Here is a 26,539-nt window from a genome sequence, read left to right on the forward strand (position 1 = left end):
TGTATTTACTACAGGTGGACATATTGCCGTTTATCTGCACACCCAAAACTCTCAGATGGCAATGGGAATATAGGTGCAGAAGTCAGTCAGGATTGGGCCCTTTTATTAAACTATGATACTATGTTTATTCATATAAAAATAGTTTCATCTAGAGCATACTAGTGGTTAGGAAGGACAGAGGAAGCTCTTCTCCTTCCCTGGCACTCCAATTACATGACTGAAATCCTTTCTCTATGCAAGTAGAGGCTGCAGCACCAAATACTCGATGGCTACATCCACACTACAAGGTTTCTGCACAAAACCAGCTGTTTTTGCGCAAAAACTCATGAAGCGGCCACACCTCAAGTGTGCTTTTGCGCAAGAAAATCATGAGTGAGTAAAATGGCAGAACAGAGGGCTTTTTCCGACATAGGTAAACCTCCTTTTATCAGGCATAACTCCCTTTTGCTCAAGCGTTCTTGCGCAAAAAGGCAGGTGTGGATGCTCCAGAGAAAAAGCGCAGGTGCTCTGATGGCAATTCACGGAATGGCCATTAGAGCTTTCTTGTGCAAGAGCGTCCATGCAGTGTGAACGCTCTCTTGTGCAAAAGCACATTGCTTTTACGATATGCTTTGAGGTGTGGATGTGCTCTTGTGCAAGACATTTTTGCACAAAAACTCTTGCACAAAAGGCTTTTTGCCCAAGAAGCGAAGAGGGGGAAGTGTTTCTATGGGCTGGCAGCATGGCCGTCACTGTTCAACCTCTGTTCCCAAGTAAGTGGCAGCTGCCTGGTGCTGATAGAGTAAAAGACACCTCATGTGTGAAGCTGTAGCAAAGAGTCCCCAGTGCACCTGGAGATACGATGCCTGCTCCTGGCTATACTATCCACCCACCACCATGGAGGCAGTTCATCTGTCCCCTCAAAATCATTCTGCAGGTGAAAAATACCTTTAATTTTCACACTAAATTAAAGACTGAAGTAAACTGTTTTTCTTTCTTTCCTTGGGAGGTTGCTGATATGCAGACTTAAAACACAGTACTTTATTAGTCAGACTGTAATATATGGTGTTTAATCTAGTACAGCTATCTATCTAAGATAGGCACGCCATCAAAAGGGATCACCTGGTGCCAATCCAAGCACTGTTGCTTAGACTCAGGGGGTAGCCGTGTTAGTCTGTATCTGCAAAAACAACAAGGAGTCCTGGGGCACCTTAGAGACTAACAGATTTACATTTAAATCAGATATAAATCAGATTCAGATTTAGTCTCTAAGGTGCCCCAGGATTCCTTGTTGTTTTTACTGTTGCTTAGATTGTACGTTAGATTCATTTTCATCACTGTTGGCCCAATAAGTGCACTTATTGAAATTGAATAAATTATCCACATACGTCAACAGCAGAATCAGGTCCGTAATTTTGATTTATTTTCTAAATTACAATCAGCCAAACAAATATGCAAGACTGATTTTAAGACAGCATTGTGCTATAGCACTGGGAATACAACACACTAACCCTATGCACCTGGGAAAGAAATAGCAATTCCCCCCCCCCTTAAAAAAAAACAACAAATTTTTCTCCACTTCTCTCACTTTCCCTATTTTTAAATAGAGATTTTTGAGATTACAGAAATCTGCACCAGGGTTGCTATATTTTTCTGTAATAATAATTCTTGTATGAGGTCTATTAAAAGAGTTTTCTTATGACAGTTTAAGGCCAGCCACCATCTGAAAGTGAATGTAGCCTGATTAGTGGTGCAGCATTAATCAGTGATGTCACAAAGCACAGGTGGAGGCTTTGTACTGAATTCTTCGTACACCATCTCCTATTAATAACTATTCTTCCATGCTCACTTCCACTGTTCTGTTTAGATTATCTGCCTTAGTCACTCAGCAGTAATCAAGCCATACTTCCAGCAATCAGTCTTCCACGGTGGGAGTCCAGATGCCAGAAATAAGTGATTTGAGCATTCCCATGTGTTTAATCAGCCATTCTGAAACATTGTTCTGGCTCTTGAAACTTTTTTTTTTCAAATTTGAAAATAAGTTTAATTTTTGATTGACAAATTTTTTGAATTACAACTTTTAGTTTCTGATGAAATCACTTCTGGTATATTGACTGTATGTCCCTCTCCCCCTTAAATTTAGCACTACTAGATTCTCCCCAACCATGCACCTCATGGAGTCATTTTTGCCAGTAGAAAGTGAATGGGAAGATGGTGTAAAACCATTGTTCTCATTAGGAATAGTCATAACTACCAAAATGAGGTGCAAAGCAGTGGAGGAGTAATAGTTGATTTCTACTTCTTTCTTTACCTAAATCATTCAATTTTTGTTTCTGTCTGTGTATTTACAATGCAGGAAGAAAGAAAGGATGCATGCAAGAAAATGTGCATATGTAAATACTGGAGCATATTTATAACTGCTCCTGAATTTGAATAGGTGCTTTTGCCTTGCTGGTGTAGTTTTCTCCAAAAAAGTTTGTTTTAAAGCAGTTAGCTGAACAGCCCTAGAATAGCCTCAAAACTACAATTAAAAACACGAGCCCAAGTCTACCTTCTATGTCTACAGAATTTTTTTTTCACAAATGTACACAAACTTGTTTTCACTGCGAAGTGTGGATGATGCCAGATGGTAATTAGAATGATAAGACCCAAAGGCACAGAGAGCAATGAATGACATAGTTTGATTGATACTGTAGGAAAGGCATATGATGAGAAGCACAGAGCCGAGTGAAGGATAGTCTAATAATCTAGGTAGGAGTTAGAAACATTTGACATGATGTAGGATTAAAGGAAAGACTACATCTTAGAGAGAGCACTTCTAGGTGAAAATAGAGGGCTAAGCAGAACTGGCTGTCAGGTTCCCTACGTGAAGACCATAAAAGCACATATACAGGATTTCACTGTTCCTTCAAAAATCCTAGCAAGTCAGCATCTAGCATTTCTGTTGTGCTTCTCTGACCAGATCCTGAAGCCAGGCAACTGAGAAGCTGAGCTTGTACAGGGAGAGGGGAACAATGTAGTAACCACTTACATAGAGCAGAGAAACTTGTGTCATCTGCTGGTCTATGAACATACTGTGAACCTGTAGCTTTCATGAATTTCAACAATGAATACATGAGACAGCCTGAAAAAACATTGGCTGCTACTCTGGAAATGAAAGAAATAATCCATGAAGATCATTCTTTTGGTTCCTAGCTGAGTTGTAGACATGAAGCTCACATGACTGTAAATGTAGTGTATCGTCTTTTATTGCTAATGGGAATATCTAGCTCACCAGCTTGAATGTCACAATAAATAATTTAGTGGTTCACGCTTATGTTACTAGCATGTACTCTGTACATTACAAAAGCATTTGTATATCTGAATTTTGGACAAAGATAGATTGCATGTAACAATGTGCTTTGAAACAGAAGGGAAAAAGTTGATTACCTAAAATACAATATGGGGGCAGAGCTGTAACGGAGGTTTCAATTTATACCAGCTAAGACATACAGTAGAAAAATCTCTGGATAACAAGAAAAGGGGGGGAAAAAAACTATGAAAACCTGATTGAGTTGTTGATCACATCAGGATCCCTGGCAGAAATAATTTGTATGGTGGTTCCAATCTCCACATCTTCAGGCACTTCCACAAAGTAGAAGCTAGGCTCAAATACTGGTGGCTCATCCACATCCTCCACACTGATGTGCACAGTTGTGGTGTCTCGGAAGGGGCCCAGGTTCAGGAAACGCATTTCCAGGTGGGGATTGGTGCCCTCTACTTTTAAAGTGTAGCTTTTCTTGCTCTCAAAACTTAAGGGCTGAGGAAGAGAAAAGGACCATTAAGCCTGCTGAATTCATTGTTAGGCTGCAGCCTTCTGCTCTCCTGAATAAACTGTTCTCTCTGTTGTATTGCATTTTGGTGTCTTTCTACAGATTTATCTCAATCAGTCTTTATACCTAATATGGTAATTAAATAGTTTTAGTTGGAAATAAATCCTGAAGTGGCAATCCTATCAGGAGCATCCTGTATTTAACTAAAAACCCAACAACTCAAGTGACGACAAGAAGGGTCCGGTTTCAAACAATTGAAAATTGTTCATCCAGTCAAATGCTATTCGTAAGTTTGGTGGCAATATAAACCATTGCAAGGTTATAGTTAAAAGTTATGGGGCACCCTGCTGCAAATTTAATTCCCTGAAGTTCTAATAGATAAGTGTTCATAAACTCTTAACATATAGGGAGTGTCACTGTGGAAAACAGCTCCGTAGATTTTCCTTAATTGATACAGGGTCTGATCATAACAAATTTTGTGCCTATCATGGAATTGCCCAGTTCTCAAAGGCATACAATGTGCTGTAAAAATCATGGACTTAATGGTTTTTATCATGGTATTTCATATCCTTAGAATCATGAACATGCCTTAATTCACTATGATGGCGGAGCTGACTGCAGTAGATCGTAGCCATTCCCAACCTCTCGGAGCACTATTGACTTTCAATCTTTGTCATTGTTTTTCTTTTTGAAAACAGCTAACAAGTGGAAATTATATGGGTAGTGACGTTACAAGAGGGTTGGGCAACTAGGAAGCAGGCCTGGGTGTTTTCAAGACAGTTTGAAGGGGAAAGCCAGTTGTAGTTGATATATGGGAGAGTATAGCATAGATGGCAGATTTTCTCCCCAAACCATAGGCAGCAGAGATCATTGTGCACTCTATCTTCTCCCCTACTATGGTGCAAGTCAGTAATTTGCTATAATTGCTACTCTCTCCTGAGCCAGTAGATGGAATTGGAATTAGCTTCCCACTCCCACAAGGAGAGTCAGAGTCAGGGGTTCCACATTCCAGCTGAGGAGAATACAGATCCACCCATTATGAGATGCTGAATTCATTAACGTTTGAAGTGTGTTGAGGTTTTTGGATGGTAAGTGTTATAGAAAGACAAAGTGTTATAATTTGCTGACTACTAGCAAGCCAGTTGGAAGTACAATGGGGAAGGAGCAGTCAGGGGGAAGATAACTGGTGAGAAACAGTTCCCCAGATGGCTTTTAGATCAAAGTATCATAGAGCTAACTTAAGAAGTCCTGCAAACCCTGTGAACTTACACCAGTGATTCTGACTCTCAAAATGGTGATAACCCTATCTATCCCACAGCCTCTACCATTGCTACTACTAGGGTGGTAAATTCCACATACAACATTTGCCATTGCTCTCACTCCTGACTGGGGTATTTCCATTTTGAACAGTCCACAATGGATAAAGGGCCTAAACACTATAAATATTGATTACCCGGATGTGAGGGACAAGGACCAGAAATGAAAGCCAGGTCTGCACTGCAGCAGTGAGATTTTCTTATTAGTTTTTAGTTACATCTCCTGTATGCCTATGTATAGGTATACATACAAATATAAAACTTTATTATTTCTATTTTTGTCTTTTTTGTTACAATATACTTTTTCTGGTAATTTTATGGGGCCTCTTAAACTTGACATATCGTAGGGACTCAGAATGTCTTAATCTAGCCCTGCTAACAGGCTTTGATGTTCATATAAGGTTGCTGGATAGATTTAAAGAAAACAACTATTTGGTGTCAAGTATCAGAGGGGTAGTCGTGTTAGTCTGAATCTGCAAAAGCGGCGAGGAGTCCTGCAGCACCTTATAGACTAAATGAAGTGTAGGAGCATAAGCTTTCGTGGGCAAAGACCCACTTCGTCAGATGCATGTACTATTTGGTGAAAATTTTTAATTTGGATAAAAGTTTGTTTTTCCAATTTAAAATATTTCTGTTTCAAAAAATTTGATCCACTATTTATTTAATTGCTGCTCATCACTGTTGTATCAAGTAGCTGGTTACTCAGGCCTGGTCATAGTCTTCATTTGACAAAACTCCAGTTGAAGCCGATAATAATTTTGCCTAATAAAGGTCTAAGTAGGACTATAGATTTGACCCTCTTCTCTGTTCATATGAATCATCTGGTTTTCAGTGATGTCGTAGGGCCAGAAAGGATGTCTGTTTTAAATTAATTTCCAGATCAGTTTTATAGATAAAAAAGTTCAGATCAATTTTAAAACATCTGAGAAATTATCTGGAATGAACTTGACTCCAGGCTTTCTGAAATTTATCCACAGTGACTTTTTAATCCAGTTTTACAGCTGGGTTGATGCACTAGGGGTTTAAGTGACTTGTTCAGTGTAGCTGCATGCATCATTGGCTGTCTGCATTACAACAGTTTTGGATTTTTATTACTCTCAAACTTTTACCTCAGATGCTGGACTCATTTGGCCTCATGAAATTCCTGTTTAATTGACTCCACTGTTTAGGTTGCACTACAAATATGTTAGACTGAATCTGTTAATAGTGTGACAGGATATCTAAATTCTTTGTTGTTAATATACTGACCACATTTTGGTTATTAAAGATAGGTCCAAAACAAAATTAAAAGAGCTGCATTCTGGATACAAACTTTGCAGCTCTACAATGGTCAGAAGCAACACACACAGTTAATCACTTCTGTGTCCTTGAGAGTTTGAAATCTTGATCTAAATGAGAACTTTTCCACAGTCTGGAGCGTGGCTATAAACAAGTAAATAATCTTCTCAGATGCCATGGGTACATACAGAGTTTTACAAACATACACACCTCTAGTAGTCTACAGTGAGGTCTACTTGATTGTGTTGGTATTAGATATTTTTCTCATTTGGTATGTTCTATGTTGAATCTTTCATAGTACTGCATACTTATGCTTAAACACTTGATTAAATACTTTGCTGAATCCTGACCAAAAGAGCTAGAGTATTGGTTCGCAACTGGGTAGTACCCAGAGGTCCTGTGCGTGTGTGCATGTGCATCAACTTATCCAGCTACATAAGCTACATCCAGCTACAACAGGCTACATAAAAAGTACTAGCGAAGTCTGTACAAACTAAAATTTCATACAGTGACTTGTTTATAATGCTCTATAGACACCACACTCTGAAACATATACACAATATTTACATTCCAATCAATGTATTTTGTAATTATAGTAAAAATGAGAAAGAAAGCAATTTTTCAGTAATAGTGTGCTGTGATACTTTTGTGTTATGTCAGATTTTGTAAGTAAGTAGTTTTTAAGTTAAGTGAAACTTGGGGACACAAGACACTCCTGAAAGAGGTACAGTAATTTGGAAAAGAGGTTCAAATCCATCCTTTGTGTTGCTCTATTTTAGTGGATGATTTTGGCTCCAGTTATTTAAACAGAGAACAAGTTTCATTTATCAATGCATTAGATATGCTTAGGAAAAAGTATAACAGCATCATAATCTTGAAAGAGAGTTCAACTGCTAACATTAAATTGGAGAATAAATATCCTCCAGGAGAAACTCTGAACAAAATATTATATTCCTTTCTGTGTAACCACTAGTACAAAATATTAGCAATTTCATAGTTTCCATTAACCTAATTAGTGTTCATGGAACTTCCTGGTTTTTATTGGTTTATAAATAATTCTTTGACTTGCTTTATTATTGTATATGGGACACTAGCATGAAAAATGTCTTCAGTAAAAAAGCAAATATTGATCAGATCTCTCTCTCTGTTGTGTAATTAAGCTACAAATGTTATTTACATGAATAAATAGTGAACTGGGACGTTTTTCTGGTGGGAAAAGACAATATAATACATATTTATTTGTATCACTATATATTCTTTAGGTTCTTTTCCTCTCGAGAATATAACCTGCTTTCATATTTTAGCAAAGACTGTTAAAGAAATGGTGTTTCATAACAGGAAATAAGTTTTATCATGTAATGTAATGGGAACCAAGTTATAGCAGCCATTACAGAATATCGCACCAATGAAATGTAACCAGAACTGCTAGCTGTATAAGTGGAAATAAAAAGAAAACGTACTACCTTTCTCACAGTTATTATGCCAACTTGGTAATTAGGATCAGTGCTAATGTCAAAGTCATCCAGTCCATCTCCATCCACAAAACTGTATTTCATTTCAGCATTAATGCCTTCATCCAGGTCTTTAGCAACAATACGACCCACTGTGGAGCTGACTGGAGCGGACTCCAGCACACTCATCTGATAATGTTCTGGCAAGAGAAGTGGAAGGGAAAAACACATGACTGGAATAAAAACTGTACAGGAATTCAGAGGACTGGCCAGAGTCGTCAAATCCTGCAGTCTGAAGAGAGGGCCAGGTGCTTTTTTTCCAGGCTGAAAAGCAAAAGGTCATCCCCATTTAGGAAGCCATTGCTAATTTGGATTTGCCTCGCTCAGTTTCAGTAATCTGCCTGTTAGGGCATATTTAAGTGACTCTCATCAAAATACCAGTGCTTCCAACTGCAACTCAAAATGAAATGAGAGCAGAGTTAGTGCATAACTGATTTGCTTTAAAAGCAGGCCTGGGGAAAGAGAAAACTTCAATTTAATAAAGTAGTTTTTTTAAAAAAAGAAAAGCACTAATACTGTGCTTATGGTATTACCTGCCAAGCTAGCTCAGCTCCATGCTTGAACAGTCTCTCAACTAGATTGTTCATGTAGTGCTGTTCTAAAGGACAGCATGAGTGATGGGGCCTGATGCCCTTTATTACCATTTTTCCTGATGTTGTTTTAAAAATAAAAATGGATTCAATGACATGTATCAAGGAAGAAGGGGAAGAAAAGGAAGAAAATAAAAAGCAAAATACAATGATGGTTTTGCTGGAGGGTGCCTTCAGCTGAATTCAGTTTTAGCAAAGCAGAGTATGTAAAGGGGAAGAGGGGAAAAAAAGGAACAGACAAAAGTGTTGACAATATTATAAATAACTGGAGTTATCAGCTGTTAGTCTAAGAAAATATGTACATTGCTCAAGCCCTCTGAAGTTAAAGGGAGTCTTTCCATTGACTTCAGTGGACTTTGCTTAGATTCAGGCTATTAGGAGGTAGCATAATTGGCTAAATCTTGCCTTGGGTAACACTAGTGTAAATCCAAACAAAAGTTTCTGAAATCAGATTTACACTGGAGTAACTCAGAGCATTATTTGCCTTAGAATTTAAATATATTTTGGTGAGTTCACTTTGACTTTTACTGGGGAAATTTGCATGCAAAACTGTTCCATACTTTTTCTTCAAAAATAACATACTATTTTTTTCATAAAAAGGAGAGGCTAAATTGAATTGCTGGATTAAATAACTTTCTGTCTTCTTTCCCAACCCCCTGGAAACAGACATACTTCCATGCTAAGAATGAGGAAAAAAATCAGTATATGGAAACATGCTTGGGAAAAGCTTGCAGTATCTGATCTAGGGATAAATGGAAGCCTTGGATATCCTAAATTTAAAAAGAAAATAAAACCATACATGTAAAAAAGAGGTCAAGGACATAACATAATTGGTCAAGATTTCTTTTTTGGCTTGGAAAATATCAGTTTGTCTAAACTAAAACTGGTTTTCCAATTTGAAAAATCTTTTCACATGTTTTGAATTTATTGAAATAACAAGAAGATTTGATATTTGTTTTGGATGATCTGCTTTCAGAATTTTTTTGAGATTTTGATTTTGCAGCCTGTTTTGAGACTGTAATTTTTAAAAAACTTGCAGTGGGATGGGAAAATTGTTTTGCACTCTCCTATAGCCATAGATTGATTCAATTTGAAAAGGTCAAAGTAGGTGCAGATATTCATCATGCAAGTATTCCAACCCATCTTCCCTCTTCAGCAACATTGTAATTCAGCAGATACTCACTCTGTGGAAATCTGGGTGGATTGTCATTGACATCAGAGAGGGTGATGTTGACTGTGGTTGTCCCAGCTAACCCTCCCAGCTGTCCACCCATATCCTTGGCCTGGATAATAACTTCATAATAATCTTTTGCTTCTCTGTCCATGTTCATTAGAGCTGTCCTAATTAAGCCTGTAAGATTTTTTTTCAAAAGGTTTTAGGACACAAAAGAAATTCTGTCTGAACAATACTTGAAATAAGATAGAGCTAGTTTTAATAAAATATAACCACACACTATTGCTCCTAATTTAAAAGAACGGGGCCACACTCTGCTCTCAATCACACCAGTGTAGATGTAGAGCGATTCAAATGAAGCCAATGTACTTAATCTACATCAACTCCAATGTAAATGAGAACAAAATATAGCCCTCAGTCTCTATTTTGTCTCCTATGGATATTCTATTAAAAAGATACATCATTTATTTTGTAATGTACACCTCAGGGTTGTGGAGCACAGAAATTGCTATTGGTAATCACGCAAAAAAAATCACAGTTCAATGCAGTCTGTTTTATGGTAACATTACTGAAAAAGAACATGAGGTGGCAGCAGTACTTCTCTGATAGAGTCTGCAAAGAGCCATCAGATGCAATTACTGCCTTTGCTGACTCACTAAAGCAGACTTGTGCTTTTGGTTATAAAAGCAGAAACTCAAGGCTATAGCTCTCTGGACTTTTAGATAATTCTTCCTTGGCTCTCTGTGTCTACTGCCTCAGGGATTCTGGTAGTGTAACCTCTTATTTATTTAGGCTATTTTCATCCCCACCTCATCACCCCCCTTCCTCTTTTTTAAGACCTAAGGTCTATTGGCTGATTTTTCTTTTTTCATTTTTTTAATACCTGATTGCCCTTCCTGAATTCTTCCATTCCAATGACTATGTTCAATAACCCTGAGAAACAAAGGCGTGTTTTAGTCGTTACTTTTAGTAGACACACAATGTGTGAGGCTTAACAAAACAGCAGCAAAATGATACTGCAGTGGCAACTATCATCCTGTATACTAAGGAAGAAATAGAGAGTAATGCAAACAATTCACAAGTGCACTGTTTAAATGTTGCCACCTGCAGTTTTTATGAGCCTGATTCTGCAAGAAATTGAACACTGCCTATTAAGTGCTGAGGATCTTCAATTCCTACTGGAATGTGAAAGTGCTTAGCATCTTTGCAAAATGGCCCTGTGTGTTTGAATACTTTATAGACTGTGTCCTCTCTCTGCCCCTTTATACAGCACATGCCCTCACATCACCCTCTTAGAAATCCTTAAGTATCTGAAAATAATAATGATTAAGGCTTACTCATTCTATGGTTTATGGATAATGGGCATGTGTCATATACTGATAACTTTCAAAAGTGAGTTATATTCCATTTCTTTTTATTTTATTCCCCAAGGGTTTAACAATAAATATTCTCTCATGAGTTTCTGACCTTAACACTATAGTTGGCCTCTGGGAATTGTCAAAAATGTAAGATTCCTCCTAGGACAGACATTTTGGTTATGTTATATGCAGATAGTGTCCTGTACATGAACCTAGGGCTACTAATAAATATGCCCTTCGGTAGAACTACTCCAGATAACTGCATTTGCTTGCTTGTACTTTCTTAAAAGATTTTTTTACACCTACATTTGTGAATAACCAGATCTAAAAGACTTTATTGAAATGATAGCCCACAAGAATAGTAACAGCACAGAATAAACCCAACTCCAGTAACGCAGAATTTGGAAATATAGATGACTATGCTACTACAGAGAGCACATTCTTGCTCTGAAGAACTCTATTACAATGACACTTAACTTCCAACATAAAACTGTTGTAGGCTGGCTTTTATATACAGAAATAAGACTTGGGGAGCATGTTTTGTCTTTTTAACTCTCTTTCTGCCCCAATAGTTTTGTTCTCTTGTGTCCATCTGGTGTTTTTCTGTGTCCATCTGGTGTTTAACACTCATGGGGTTTTTCTTGAGGAATAATGTGGTGCATAGTGAATGAAAACTAGGAGAAGTCATACTACTAGGTTGATTCCTTGTTGAAATAAAATACCTGTTCTGGAATCCACAGAGAAATATGGTTGCCCCTGGAGAATACTGTAGACTACTCTGGCACTGTTCCCGTAAGTTGGATCATCAGCATCTGTTGCAGTCACCTGGATAACAGAGGTGCCTGAAAAAAACCCAAACAGATCAGACCTTATTAATTTCACAGCTGGAAAGAAAAGAATACAGGTGTAACCAGCTTTAATGCATAATAAATAATCTAATAGATTAATGGATTACAAGGCCAAAACCAGCCTACTCTGATCTCTAGTCTAACATAGACCACAGAAAGTTCCACAAAATAATTCATAGAGCACATATTTTTAGAAAAGCATTCAATTATGATTTAAAAATTGTCGGTGATGGCGAATCCACCATGAGTGTTGGTAAACTAGCCCTGTAGTAAATTACCCTAACTGTTAAAAATGAATGACTTATTTCTAGTTTGTATTTGTCTAGCTTCAACTTCCAACGATTGAATCATTTTTCTAGACTAAAGAGCCCATTATTAAATATTTGTTCTCCAAATAGATCCTTACAGACAGTCATCAATTCAACCCAAACCTCTTTGTTATGAGAAACAGAGTGAGCTCTTTGACTCAATCACTATAAGGCATGTCTCCTAATTCCTTAGTCATTCTCATGGCTTTTCTCTGAATCTTTTCCAAGTTTTCAGTATCTTTCTTGAATTGTGGAAACCGTATTCCAGCAGTGGTTGCACCACTTCCAAATATAGATGCTAAATCATTTCTCCTAATGGAGATGCCCCTGTTTATGCATCCCTGGATCACATTAGCTCTTTTGGCCACGGTATCACATGTAGCTCTCACATTCAGCTGATTATGCTCACCTACTCCCAGATCATTTTCAGAGTTACTGCTTTCCAGGATAGAGTTCCCCATTCTGCATCCCCCATTCTTTGTTCCTAGGTCATTTATATTTAGCCAAATTAAAATGCATCCTGTTTACTTGAATCCAGTGTATCAGCAATGCAGATCATTCTGAATCAGTAACTTACTCTTTTCATTATGTACCACTCCCCCAATATTTGTCTACAAACTTTCTCAGTGATGCTTTTATGTTTTCTTCCAGGTCATTGATAAAAATGTTACATAGTATAAGGCTACAGACTGATCCCTGCAGGACCTCACTGGAAGCAAATTTGTTTGATGATGATTCTCTATGTACAATTACATTTTGAGCCCTATCAGCCAGTTTTTAGTCCATTGAATGTGTGCCCTTGTAGTGAGGGCACATAGCCTTCCTCAGAGATTGAAATGAAGGAATCCTCACCCATCTCCTGCTGGGTGGCATCAGGACACCCAAACCCATCCTGCCAGAAGCAGAGGGGCATGACAAGATATATAAAATGTGAGCCCTGCAGCTCAGTTGGGTTGGACTTACTGGAAGAGATAGATCCTTCCTACCTTTTGCTGGGGCTGGAGCCCAAAGCGTGCTTAGAACTTGCTGGAGCTGCCTAAGAATTATGCAGAACTATGAAGAATTGCTGGCATTACCATTAGTTGTTATGTATCCCCCCACCCCCTTGCTTTATGAAACTAGGCTTATGAAAGTGAATATGCATAACTTGAAGACATTTTAGGCAAAGTGCATCATGTAACACGTTTAAAAAAGTACAGTCTGCTGAATATGTATATTCTATTTTTGTGTATTCCAGCCCCAGGTGGTAGGGTCACATCTTTCTAAGATGAACCACAGTTTGGTCTTGCAGGAAAAACAAAACTATTTACAGATTGTTACCTTGCACACTGTGCCATTAAGTTCTTAAGTACCACTTACGGCGTTCTCTGAAAGACCTATATTAATCAAACAGGTGTCCACTTAATATTTCTAATTTGACATACAAGAATGATACCTACACAAAAATTGAATATACATATTCAGCAGACTGTACTTTTTTAAACGTGTTACATGATGCACTTTGCCTAAAATGTCTTCAAGTTATGCATATTCACATTCATAAGCCTAGTGAAATGAAGAGTAACGGTAGTTCGAACTAGGAAGCCTAGTTCGAACTACCTAGTTCGTGCCCCGTGTAGCCGCGCTGCATGGGGTTCGAACCAGCGGGGTTTTAAAAATGGCAGCTCCCCGCTTATGCAAATGAAGCCCGGGAGATTCAAATCCTGGGCTTCATTTGCAAGTGCGGTATGCCTACATTACCCTGCTAGTTCGAACTAGGAGGGTAGTGTAGACATTCCCTCCCAGAGTTGGGGGGCTGTTACCCAACTCTGTGCCTTGATTGATGGAGACCAGAGTTTCTGGCCCAGCACAACAGTGTGGAGGGGAGCCCCAGAAGGAAGACAGGTGGGTTCAGTGGCATAATCAGGTGACCAGGTGACTGCCCCAAGGAGATGCCTAGCTATGATAGAACTCATCAGTCATGTACCTGGGAAGATGGAGGATGACACCAACACAGTAAATCATATCGGTAATTAAGAAAGTAGCCCAGTCATCAAACTGTATCCAGTTATGTTGTTGCCTGTATCATCCAGGTTAGCGTGTTTCAACTAGATCCCCACTGACTCAGCAGAGTAAAATTCTGCCACTGTTACTGCTTTGGCCAGGGACATTGTGATGTAGGGTGGTCCTGGGTCTCCCAGCTGACCCTGCCACCAACTCCATGCCAGAGGTGAAAGCCTCCCCACCTACTGCAAGAGGCATGCATTTGTCTACTATGTACTGGAGCTAGGAAATCAGACTGTTTGGAGCTCTGCCCTGCCTGAGGGTGGTGCTCGTAGACTGTGTAGTGCTCTGCCCTGCCTGAAAGCACACACCCCATGAGTTATTTTGTATCATCGGTCAGTATTATGTCACCACAAAACAACTGTTTCTTCCAAAGAAATGAAAAATTGACAGATTTGGAAATCCCCACCCCCTCCCATATTTATTAGACATTTTACTTGCTCAAGTCCCAGAAAATCCAATACACGCTTCCTTGATTCCCACTCTAACAACATAAAACACATTTGGTCAGCTATTTGAATCCACTGAGCTAAGCTTGGTATAGGAGCAGAAAGGAGTGGGAGTGAAAGTGGCTTAAAGTTACCTTTGCACACATTTAATACTGTGGGCAGTTCCAGCTTCTGATATAAGCTAGATCAGGCTCAGAGTTGCTGTAACCTTCATTGGCTTATAGTGGGTGACCAAGAGGCCCTTACATACATACAGCTTGTCAGAGCACAGTACATCTGAGTTATTCCCTTCCCTGCCCCCATCTTTCCCTTGACATGCCTCCTGTGCTTGGTGGGGCCAGCAACTGGTGAAGTAAACCAAGTACACTCGCTCTGCAGTAACTAGAGATGTTTCTACGGAAGCTGCAGAACAAAGAAACTAAAGCAGAGGACAAAAGGGTGGGGTGATTTTGGTGTATTGCTGCTTTCTTATAATTTACTCAAAATCAAAGTTATGTTCTTAAATCAACCTTACCTACTGGTGACATTTCTGGAACGGAGGCTACATAAGGTCCATCCAGGAACTTGGGTTCATTGTCATTGATGTCTTGGATTTTGATGATAAACTCTGATTCTGGTTCCATTGGCCTGCCTGTCCGTCTGTCCAGGGCCTGAGCCCTCAGGGTATATTGGGACCTTTCCTCTCGGTCCAATCTCTGAATGGCATGAATATCCCCAGTAGTATCATCAATCGTAAATACAATGCCAGCTCCTTCTCCTGAGAGAATGTATTTGATTGATCCATCTCCTCGATCCATATCGGAATGGAGCTGCAAAATGTAACATGATCTGTTCAGGATACTAGCATGGAATGTATGTGGTGAACACTGATTTGAAAATTAGTGCTCAGAACATTTTGGTGTCACTGTTGAAATCAACCTACTGGTTTTAGAAACTTTTTTCTTTGCCGTTGTTTAATATAAAGGATGCAAATAATGTATACTGCAGACACATGAAGTTGAGGTTAACCTCCCATCCAGTTCCAACCTCAAAACTGCACTGTGGAAAAAGGAGGAGGCAACCAAACAAGAATGCTATTGGGGCTTGATTCAAAGCTCGTAGAAATCAGCGGGAGTCATTTTACTGACTTCAATGGGCTTCACATAAAGGCCTACAATAATGTAAGAGAGTAGTCACCAAACTTTTCAGGGTCATGCCACCCTTTACCCTCACCCCCTACCCCCAAGCACTGCAGGGAGTGAGGCCATGGTTTCTAGAGTAAGGAGAGGAGGATGGGGTAAGTGGGCCAAGTGTGGGGCTGCAACTGAGGGCAGTCTGGGGTGGAGAACAGAGCTGCAGTCATGGGCTGAGGCAGGGGAAGGGGCTAGAGCTGGGCCTGGGGACATGGCCAGGGCCAGAAGCAGAGCTGCAGCCATACTATGATTGGGAGCCGAGGCTTAGGGCACAGCTAAGTGTGGGGCTGAGGTGGGAACAGAGTGGGGTGGACAGTGCTTTCTGCATTAATCCCCCCAGTGGAGACTGGTCTGGGCCCTAAACATTCTTCTGCAATTCCATAAAGGGCATACCCCACAGTTTGGGGACCTCTGAGTTAAGGTGTCAGAAAAGATATGGACAAAAAACTGACTTTACACTGTGTAAAGAAGATTAAAAGGAGTGAGAATATTTCTTATAAAACAGACCATGGGCAACAGAAATGTTGGACTAGAGAGAAAATGCCGCAAGGGCTTCTCTGTACAGCAAGTTACTGTAGAGCAAGCTGGGGTGTGACTTCATAGTGCACCAATTTACCATGGAGCAATGGACACTTCTACAGCATACTAAAATTTTGCCAAGCAGCACTGCAGGATTTCCAGTGTGCTGTGCCCATGTCTGCATGGGATGTCATGGCAGAGCTAGTTCTTTGGATATAGCTTGGCTTCCTGGGCAGTAACTTGCCATGTAGACAAGCTCTCTGTCAATTAGTGAATAAGGAGTGAAATGGAACAAATGACTTCTCAAAATTACTGTGTTGCAGACCTTTAAAAAAAGTGTCTCTAATGACAAAAAAGTTGGGTAGTTAGGTAATGAGGCAAGTGGTAAAAAGTAGCTACGATGATAGCTGCTTGCAGTGTTGTAGCCATGTGGGTCCCAGGATATGAAAAAGACAAGGTGAATGCAGTAATTGGACAAAGTCTCCTGTTGGTGAAAGAGATGAGTGTTAGAGCTCCACCGAGCACTTCTCGTAAACAGCAGAAATAAAAGCTATTGCCTTTCTTGCTTTGTCTCCATTAATAAAGAGCAGGAAAAGCAGGCAGCTTCGAACATTTAAGAACGCATAGGCCAGTGGGTTTTAAAAGCACCCCAGCATTCTAAATAGAATTAGCAAATGCATTTACGGCGTGATTGGTAAATTCGCGGATAACTAGGGACACAAACTAATATAGAAGAAAAGTAAATGTTGTACTAATTATCTTCAAAAGCCGGTACAAAGTCACTTGGTAATTGCCATTCTGCGAAACATCTAACCCTAGTGAAATAAGAGAACACATACTAAAATCAAACAAAACTCTTAATTTTAATTTAAGCACATTCATAAATGCTTTGCTGGATTGGGGATTTATGGCCTGATCCAATGTCAACTGAAATCAATGACACACATTAGATCACATCCTAAGCATCTGGAAGATAATAGAATTGTAAGCAATAATTAGAATGAATTGAAAAAGAATAACTTTTGTATGTCAAGCCTGATTGCTTTTATGATATATTTGCAATACTGGTGGATGAACAAACAATGGTGGGCATAAAAGCGCAGCTTCAGCAAAGTAGTTAGGCACTTTTTAAACTTTACACATGTATAAGTATTTTGATGGGGAGGGCTGCTTAACTACCTCTCTGAATTGTGACCAACAGGAGCAGCATTGGCCTAGTGGATTGAACTCCACCTAAAATCAATGTCATAGAGGAATTGTTTAGAATAGTAAAAGGGATATAAATAGGAGTAATAGCATGAAATTAATAAAGAAGAAATTTAAGTTGAAAAGCAGGAACCAAGTTCCAATGGTGAGATTTATTAGTGGATAAAATGGAATACGCTCCTCAGGAAAATTATAGAATCTGATCTCAAGGACATTTAAAATTAAACTGACAAAAATTCTACAAATAGAGATAATAAAATAATCTCTGATTTCAGTACAAAACCCTCTCAGATTTGTTGGGGGACGGAAGAAGTCACTTTATATGACCTATCTGTTTCATGTTCCTATTGGCCAGACTCTCATCTATTGTAAGTTGCTTTAACTGAGGTATGACAATTTGTGCTCAGCTGTGGATTTGGCCCTATGATTCTGTGACTTTCTGGAGGCTATTTTTCTCCCTAATCTGTCAAAGAACCACATGTGACCTATGCAAACCTGGATGTTACCCCTGTAGAATTCAGTAGACATTTTACATTATTTTAGATGAGAACTAGATTGTGCTGTGGTTTCAGCAAAGCTGCATCCGTAATTGAAGTGCCACCACAAAACTGGTAGATCTCTATTTAGCTAACTTATGTATTCTAAACAATCAGTAGCTTTTCCTTTAAGGGAGATTGAAATTACATTGTGGAGCCAGTAGATATTGTTTAGAATCTAATCCACGTCAAAATGTGAAAAATATATTAAAAATGTAGCTACTATATTTTTAAAAAGTATTAAAGCATATTTTAAAAATCCTCCATTGGCTTTACTTTGAATCATGACTTTTTTAAAAACTCAGCTGGAGCCTTTTATTATATGCTGAAATGGCTGAAAAAAACCCTAACAGTACAGATGGTGATGGTGAATTTGTCTGGATAACTGATATTTCATTTAACCCCTTTGCTGCTGGTCTCTGCTATGTCTACTGCGGAATCGGTGAATATTCCTTGGAGCCTTGACATTGCACTGGAACACTAGCATTTCAGAGCTAACGCATCTGTTAAATAGGAGGAGAAGAAGAGAACCAGTTACATTCAGCATCAACAGAGCAGTCAAATTCAGATGACCTATATGTATTACGTCACACAGATGCCACCCTCCAAACTAATACATCTTGTGGTTAATTCAGAAACACTGGTTATCACCATTTGCCCAACAAACATGTAACTCGGAGAATATCAGTCTAGGAGCTAGTAAATGGGACTTTTCCAGGAGAAGGAAAATTTGATTCTGAGCTACTTAGCCACTTCCTACTCTTTTAAGGTGTTTGGCATTGTGGGTTAGTGACTGAGCACGACCTCATGAGTAGGTGCAGCTTTCACAATGGATTGGGATAGTAAAGATATGGCAGAGAAAAAGAGATGTTGCTGGTGTATTAATAAGATACATAATTAAATAGTAAATAAAATGAGACATAGGAAACTGCACTGCAATGTTCAAGAGACTTGAAAAATAGACTGAGTCAATTCACTGCTAAATTATAACTACTCTACACAATCCTATCTGAAATCAGTGGTTTAAATTTGGAAAATTAATAACAATGTTAGGATAATAGGGTGCTTCTTACTCTACAGTTGTGTGTTAAAAGTACTGTGTCCCAAGCAGGCTAGCTGTTATGCTGCAAAACAGCTGTTAGTATTACTTATCACGTATCCTATTGTTTCCAGACAGAGCAAAGAGGAAGAGCATAAAAATGAATTGTGTGTGTTGGGGGAAAAGTGGGAAGAAACTGAGATTTCTTCAGCAACGTGTTTTGCATTTCTAAAGCAAAGGTCCTATCATTCCGGGCTATAATAAAAATCTAATAGATTTCATCATTGCAGAGTTGGATGCTCAAATTACGGCAGTAACAAACCAAATCCTCTAACACTGCAGTTTTACAAATAGGTGTATACAGTGTAGCAGTGACTGTAAAGGAAAGAAAATCTAGCTATATGTTGGGACGGCCCTATGGTTACTGCATCATGATGCAGCCATGTGGCAGGCTTGGAGTGGGGAGGAATTTATTTGGATTTTTCTCGACATAGTAAAAGATGAGGTGTCAGAGGGATGAAGCAGGTTGTCCCTGAGAAAGCATGAACTAACCTCCTTTGAAAGTCTGAGTAACCTCCTTTGGGCAGGATGGTAAAACCTATTGGGAAGCTCACTGATAACCCAACATATGTAGCAGTGAGAAATCATCTCTGGAAATATTTAAGGCAAGGAACCATGCCTCAGAGAGCATAGTGTGCGTTCTCTTATGCGCCTGTCCAGATCCATTATATTGGAACATGCCTTAAAACCTCCCTGCCCCTTCCATCTCTTTGAGGGAGGCTAGTGTGTACAGGGGCTCTGGGAGGAACTGTAATTGTGCTGTGTTGATGCACTGGATCACAAAGTGAGAGTATCTTGTGACCTGGCCACTCCCTTCTACATTTGTTCAGCTGTCAGGCTCAAATACCTCTTAATTTCTAGCACAGGGGTGGGGAGCAGTAGTACATGCAAAGAAGCAAACCTTAAACTCCTCTAGAATCAGAGTTCAAATGCTAGAGCAGTCTAGGCTGCTGGATGAAGTGAGAAAAAACCTGACACTGAAGATGCGTTTTTGTGAGCCTAATTGATCACACTGGCCACTAACCTCTATCTAACTTTAATGGGAGTCATGCAGTTAAAACATTATTTAACACTTTGAAATTAACCTCTAAGGCTACATCTACACCGCAACGCTATTTCGGGATTCCAGAGGTACCAAATAGCTATCCCGCATCTTAACAGCAAGCCCATTATTTCAAAATATAATGGATTCGCTTTTCTGAGGTCCCTGTAAACTTCATTCCACAAAGAGTAAGGGATATTTTGGAATAGCAGGTTATTTCAAAATTTGGCTCTGTGTAGACAGTGCCAAATAACAAAATAAGCTATTTCAAAATTGACTTGAGATAAGGTTTGCAATTTGCATAGCTGAAATTGTGTAGCTTATTTTGAGCTATGGGTGCTGTGTAGACACACCCTAAATGACAACTTCAAGCAACAGAGAAAACAGTAAGTAATATGCTGACTAAAGCCTGGGAGAATCTTTTCCTTTTCTCGCCCAAAAGATACTTTCTCTATAATTCTCAGTTAACTATAAGGCACATTTTCCATAGAAAACACAATCCACAGTGTAAGTTAAGTCTCCTCAGTGCTGCTCCAGTGGCTCAAAGGAGACTAGAACACTGCTCTAAAGCAGCAGCCAAGGGATTTCCCTGTTACCGGGAATTCTTCATGATATAAGTCAATATAACCATCTTTTTGCATTGAACTCTTCCCCCTTCCTTTAGGGAGAGAGTGTTGCCAAAATATGTGTACTGCAGCAATCCCTGGCCACCAGAAAGATAAAGAGGGGGCCAATGTGTAGGGCACACATTGGAGTAGCCCCGAGTCTCCAGTGAGTTGTGTCAAGAACAGATCCTAAGATAAATGCAAAAAGGAAGGTGACACAGAGTTATCTTTGCCACAGTTTCCTCAGATGTGCTGAATGGGAACTCTGATCATCTGAGGATTTTGCCTGCAATTTTTTACATTTAAATACATTTATGCAGTGGATTACACAACCTGTTCCCTCCCCACTCCACCCCCCCAAAAAAAATATTAACTAGTTTTATATATTCATGTACACCCATATTCTGCTCCAACTGTCCAGTGCAGATCTGAAATAACTTCATGATGCACTGGTGTATCTGAGAAAAAAAAAGTCCCCTATTCTTCAACAAAGATTTGCAGAGGAATTAAATATTAACTCTTTATACTCCAAGAGAAATGGAACTGAAGAACAGAAAAGTTAGGCAGCATGAAGAATCCAAAATGATGAGACATTCAAGCTGGGTTCATTTATGCCAGTGTCAATACAGAGAAGTCAATGGGACTGCCTTTGGTGTTTGTCAGACTAACAGCTAATCAGGAAAAACTCTGCTGAAGCTAGTGAAATTATTTTGATTTTCCGCCAGTGTAACTGACAGCCGTACAGAGTTATAAATTAATTCAAAAGCAGGCCCCTCAACTTTTGAAATTTTATTTGCTAATATGCACCACTTAGAAGAAAAGAATGAACCACAGATGTGTGATTTTCACTAGTTCCTAATACAGAATGTCAAAACATCATGATGTGGGTAAAAAAGATAATGTAATCTAAGATAATCTTTATATTTGTATACTTACCATCTATTAATGTATCATATTTATTTGTATTTTTTGGTGCTCATAACTTGAATCTGATCATCTTCATGTGTGGAAACCGTAACTATTGTTCAAGCTATAATTACAACTGCAATCAATGTATGTTGGAAGCAAGGTAGTTGCTGAAACTTCTAAAATATCAGGGTCAAAATTATTTCATCCACCTCACAGTCTTGATAAGCAATGGGAAAATGGATCAGAAAGGGTAGGTTATAGTGTGTGACAAAAGGTAAACGGTGACTCAAAACATCTCAGGCTTGTTTCTCTATTAGCCTGTAGCTTTGTGTATCCACATGCACCATTGCAGAGTGCAAAATACTATTAGGTGGATTTAATAGCATTTTACATCTGCTTTACATTGGCTTTGAACTGGTGGAATAGATTAAAAAAGTGCAGGTTAATGGAGAATCAGGTTCTGTATCTTTGAATTTAAGGACCTATTCTCTACTAGTATAAATCAGGTATTAGCTGCATTTCAGTCAATATAATTACTCTGTGTTAAAACCAGTATACATAAGAGGAGACTCAGACCCCAGAAGCTTACAGAAAATCATTTGAAGTCTTCCTTTTCAAAAGCCACTGGTTATTCTTATTTGATTGCAGATTTCAAATTTAACACCAAATTTGATAACAGACAGTAGCATGATCACAAAGCTCTCTCTTTCTTCCCTAATCCTCAAATGTCAATATAACCTTACTTTGCCTTGGCATTGTAGTGGTCCCTAGAAAGACTGTTGCAGATTTTTATACTGCTATCCCAATTACATTGATAATTGTTACAGTGGATCTTTCTGTAATAGGCAAACACATTGACACCTTCTTGAAACAGACATTCTTCCAAGTTCATGGTGACACCAGTCAAAAGCTCTCCGGAGCCGAAGAAAATTAAATGTGGACAGATTCATTGCCAGCAGAAAAGTATAAATAGGTACTTGAGGAAACTTCATGTTTTGTTACATTTCACACTCTCTGTATTCGATATCCCCGCTCCCTCTGATTTTATAGTTCTTACCTTGCCAACATATAATGGATCGGTTCCAGTGTATTCTTCAAGAACAAAGAACTGGTTCCAGACCCAGCTCCTCTTCATTCGCTGGTGCAGTAGCAGCTTGTCTGACAAGTTATCTTCCTGGCTTTTGGTGAGTGGCCTGGCACTTCCAGACAGTGCAAGTGTAGTAAGGTCCATCAGCCCCCAAAAATATAAGGACACACCAAGTCCAAGCCAGTTCTTTGCATTGCTCATTGTATCTGAAGTCCACATCTGTTTAAGAAGTGTGGTTTTTTTTAAGTCAAACCACCACAGGTTGGGTTTTTCAGGAAGGAAAAGGTAGGCCCTTTGGAACTTCCAAGAGAGACTTTGACTGGAGCTGACAGCTTTAAGGATAATGGTCTCCTGTAAAGTTGAAGAAAATCTACAGTAAAAACTATAGCCATATAGAACATTTTTAACCAGAAAGTAATATCATGAGATCATTAGGTAGAGAGAGCATCTTTTTTCACAAAAGACCAATTTGGTGTAAAACATTCAGTCTTCCACATCTGATACAAGGGTATACATATCCTAAACAAAGTCAACCTATTACTTTATTAGTTGCAGCACTGCATGTGCAGAAGCAATCACCAGTGGGATATAGTTAGTTGGTAAGAGTTCTCTATTTTGCTAAGTTGGGGTATGTCTACACTACCACCCTAGTTCGAACTAGGGTGGTAATGTAGGCAACCGGAGTTGCAAATGAAGCCCGGGATTTGAATTTCCTGGGATTCATTTGCATAAAGCCGGGCACCGCCATTTTTAAATGTCCGCTAGTGCGGACTCCATGCTGCGCGGCTACACGCGGCACAGACTAGGTAGTTCGGACTAGACTTCGAACGAGGAGTAATGGTAGTTCAGACTAGGAAGCCTAGTCCGAACTACCTAGTCCGTGCCGCGTGTAGCCGCGCAGCATGGAGTCCGCACTAGCGGACATTTAAAAATGGCGGCGCCCGGCTTTATGCAAATGAAGCCTGGGAAATTCAAATCCCGGGCTTCATTTGCAACTCTGGTTGCCTACATTACCACCCTAGTTCGAACTAGGGTGGTAGTGTAGACATACCCTTAGGTAGCTGTAGGGTTTCAGTATATTATTGATCACTTTGTGTTAATAGCTTGCACTTCAGAAATATTTATGATCAGAAGCCCTATGAAAATATTTAAAAGAAGGAAATTATGATAACTAATACCTCTGTTCCAGTTGGCTTTAGCTGTATTGCAAACCTTGAACTTCATTACTAGCAACTGCAAATTATTTCTGACTTTAATTATTCTTTCAAACCCCTATTGCTTGAATTCAGGTTTCACACTCTTTTGCCGTCTCTCTGAGGAGCGGATTTCTGCAGTTAATATGACATTTCTAGAAATTTAATGGTCAGTTAATCTTTATATAAGCCACAAAAAGTTTCAGAGTGTTGATGGTCACATGCTACTGTGGAATGTGTCTAAGTGAGTCAAGTTAACAGTTTTTTCTTCCTAAGCCTAAAAAAACCATTTAGACAGATTCCCTATACTGAAAACCTACTGACCGCTATGCCTACCTTCATGCCTCCAGCTTCCATCCCGGACACACCACACGATCCATTGTCTACAGCCAAGCACTAAGGTACAACCACATCTGCTCCAACCCCTCAGACAGAAACCAGCACCTACAAGATCTTCACCAAGCATTCTTGAAACTACGAAACCCGCACAAGGAAGTGAGGAAACAGATTAACAGAGCCAGACATGTACCCATAAGCCTCCTACTACAAGACAAGCCCAAGAAAGAAACCAAAAGAACACCACTGACCATCACCTACAGTCTTCAGCTAAAACCTCTCCAATGCATCATCAGTGATCTACAACCCATTCTGGAAAATGATCCCTCATTTGTACAGGCCTTGGGAGTCAGGCCAGTCCTCATCCACAGACAGTCCACGAACCTGAAACAAATTCTCACCAGCAACTATACACCGCAGCATAGTAACTCTAACTCAGGAACCAATCCATGCACCAAACCTCAGTGTCAACTCTGCCCTCATATCTACACCAGCGACACCATCACAGGACCTAACCAGATCAGCCACACCATCATTGGTTCATTCACCAGCACATCTACCAATATAATATATGCCATCATGTGCCAGAAATGCCCCTCTGCTATATACATCGGCGAAACTGGACAGTCCCTACACAAAAGAATAATGGACACAAATCAGTTTTATTAGGAATGACAATATACAAAAACCTGTAGGAGAACACTTCAATCTCCCTGGACACACAGTAGCAGATTTAAAGGTAGCCATCCTGCAGCAAAAAAACTTCAAGACCAGACTTCAAAGAGAAACTGCTGAGCTACAGTTCATCTGCAAATTTGACACCATCCATTTAGGATTAAACAAAGACTGTGAATGGCTAGCCAAGTACAAAAGCAGTTTCTCCTTTCTTGGTGTTCACACCTCCAGATCAGCTGCTAGAAGTGGGCCTCGCCCTCCCTGACTGAATTAACCTCGTTATTTCTAGCCTTATTCTGGCCTGTATATTTATACCTGCTTCTGGAAATTTCCACTACATGCATCTGGTGAAGTGAGTCTTTGCCCACGAAAGCTTATGCTCCAATAAATCTATTAGTCTATAAGGTGCCACAGGACTCCTTGTCCCATTTAGACAGAGGAATGCCAACCTCCATCAGAAGGCACGTTCTCACCAGTCTGGGATCTTTTGCTGTCATGAAATCAGATTAGCTGGTGACCTCACTCCAGGCCATTGACTGCTGCAATCTTTTCTTCTACTGTCTTGCTGGGTTCAACACAATGGCTTTGCACTTAGCTTACTCTGTCAAAATACTCAGCACATCCTGTAAGTCTAATATTTCTGCTGTTCTTTTTCAGAACTCTATGTTCCCTCCCTCTGATGACATATGGACACCTTAGCAAATGTATTTTCAGTTCTGACACCTAACTAACACACACTTAATTTCATCACTGAGGCCTATTTAATTGTTTCATCCAGTGGAAACAAAAACCAGCAGGAAATATCTGTCAAATTCCCTTAATTGAATCTCTTCAAAGGATTAAAATCATTAAAAATTATTTTGCACAGTTGTATAGAAAATTTGTAAGTGGAAAGTAATATAATGTAATATTTTCAACATGTAGTTACAAGAATAAAGTGTTGTAATATAATGATAGCTTTTAAGGAATTATAAAATCAGTTGTGCTTTATGTAAAGTGTGCCAAATAATTAACATGCTCTGAAGAGCTTCCAGTCTCAATCACAACAGGTACAATAAACAACAAATATTCAATTGTATGAATGTATTATAGTCAGAATGATTATTGAATAGGTCGGTCTTTATAAATTGTTCAGGGAGGACAGTTGCTGATGTTGGCATGCTAACCCTCTTTGGTCCAAACTCTATCCCCAATTACAAGTATCCAACTCACTGTAAAATAAATGGAAGATGCAGCTGTGTAACTCAAGTCAGAAGCTTGTCCCTTTAAATATTTGAGCATTGCCACCTGAAGTGTTGCACTGAATCTAGAAAAGTCAGGCAGAGCACAGTTAAGTGCAGTCACTGTTTTTCCTGTGGCAGAGAAGACATTCACGAAGTGCAAAGTTTAACAAGAGATGAGAGAAATGGCAACTTTTGGGGGCAATGTTGATGAATTTGATAAAAACTGAATCGTGGCTGATGTATCATGAATGTTTTTATCAATTTGTAACCT

The 26,539-nt window shown here is 39.3% G+C and overlaps 2 protein-coding genes across 2 annotated transcripts in view; one reads left to right on the forward strand and one right to left on the reverse strand.

Annotated features, from left to right (window-relative positions):
- Positions 1–26,539, forward strand: part of RNF152 (ring finger protein 152) — a 236,305-nt gene that overhangs the window by 207,652 nt on the left and 2,114 nt on the right. The gene's annotated exons all lie outside the window — the stretch shown is intronic.
- CDH20 (cadherin 20) overlaps positions 1–26,539 on the reverse strand; it is a 161,387-nt gene that overhangs the window by 21,197 nt on the left and 113,651 nt on the right. The window contains exons 2-7 of the mRNA XM_075921395.2: positions 22,812–23,192; positions 15,181–15,475; positions 11,741–11,860; positions 9,670–9,837; positions 7,849–8,036; positions 3,525–3,778 (exon numbers count right to left, since the gene is read on the reverse strand). Coding sequence (XP_075777510.2) covers positions 3,525–3,778; positions 7,849–8,036; positions 9,670–9,837; positions 11,741–11,860; positions 15,181–15,475; positions 22,812–23,060 — 1,274 coding nt within the window. The 5' untranslated portion in view covers positions 23,061–23,192. The remainder of the gene's footprint in view (positions 1–3,524; positions 3,779–7,848; positions 8,037–9,669; positions 9,838–11,740; positions 11,861–15,180; positions 15,476–22,811; positions 23,193–26,539) is intronic.

The sequence above is a fragment of the Pelodiscus sinensis genome, chromosome 2 (genome assembly GCF_052426305.1).
Source record: "Pelodiscus sinensis isolate ZL-2025 chromosome 2, ASM5242630v1, whole genome shotgun sequence".
Taxonomy (NCBI): domain Eukaryota; kingdom Metazoa; phylum Chordata; order Testudines; family Trionychidae; genus Pelodiscus; species Pelodiscus sinensis.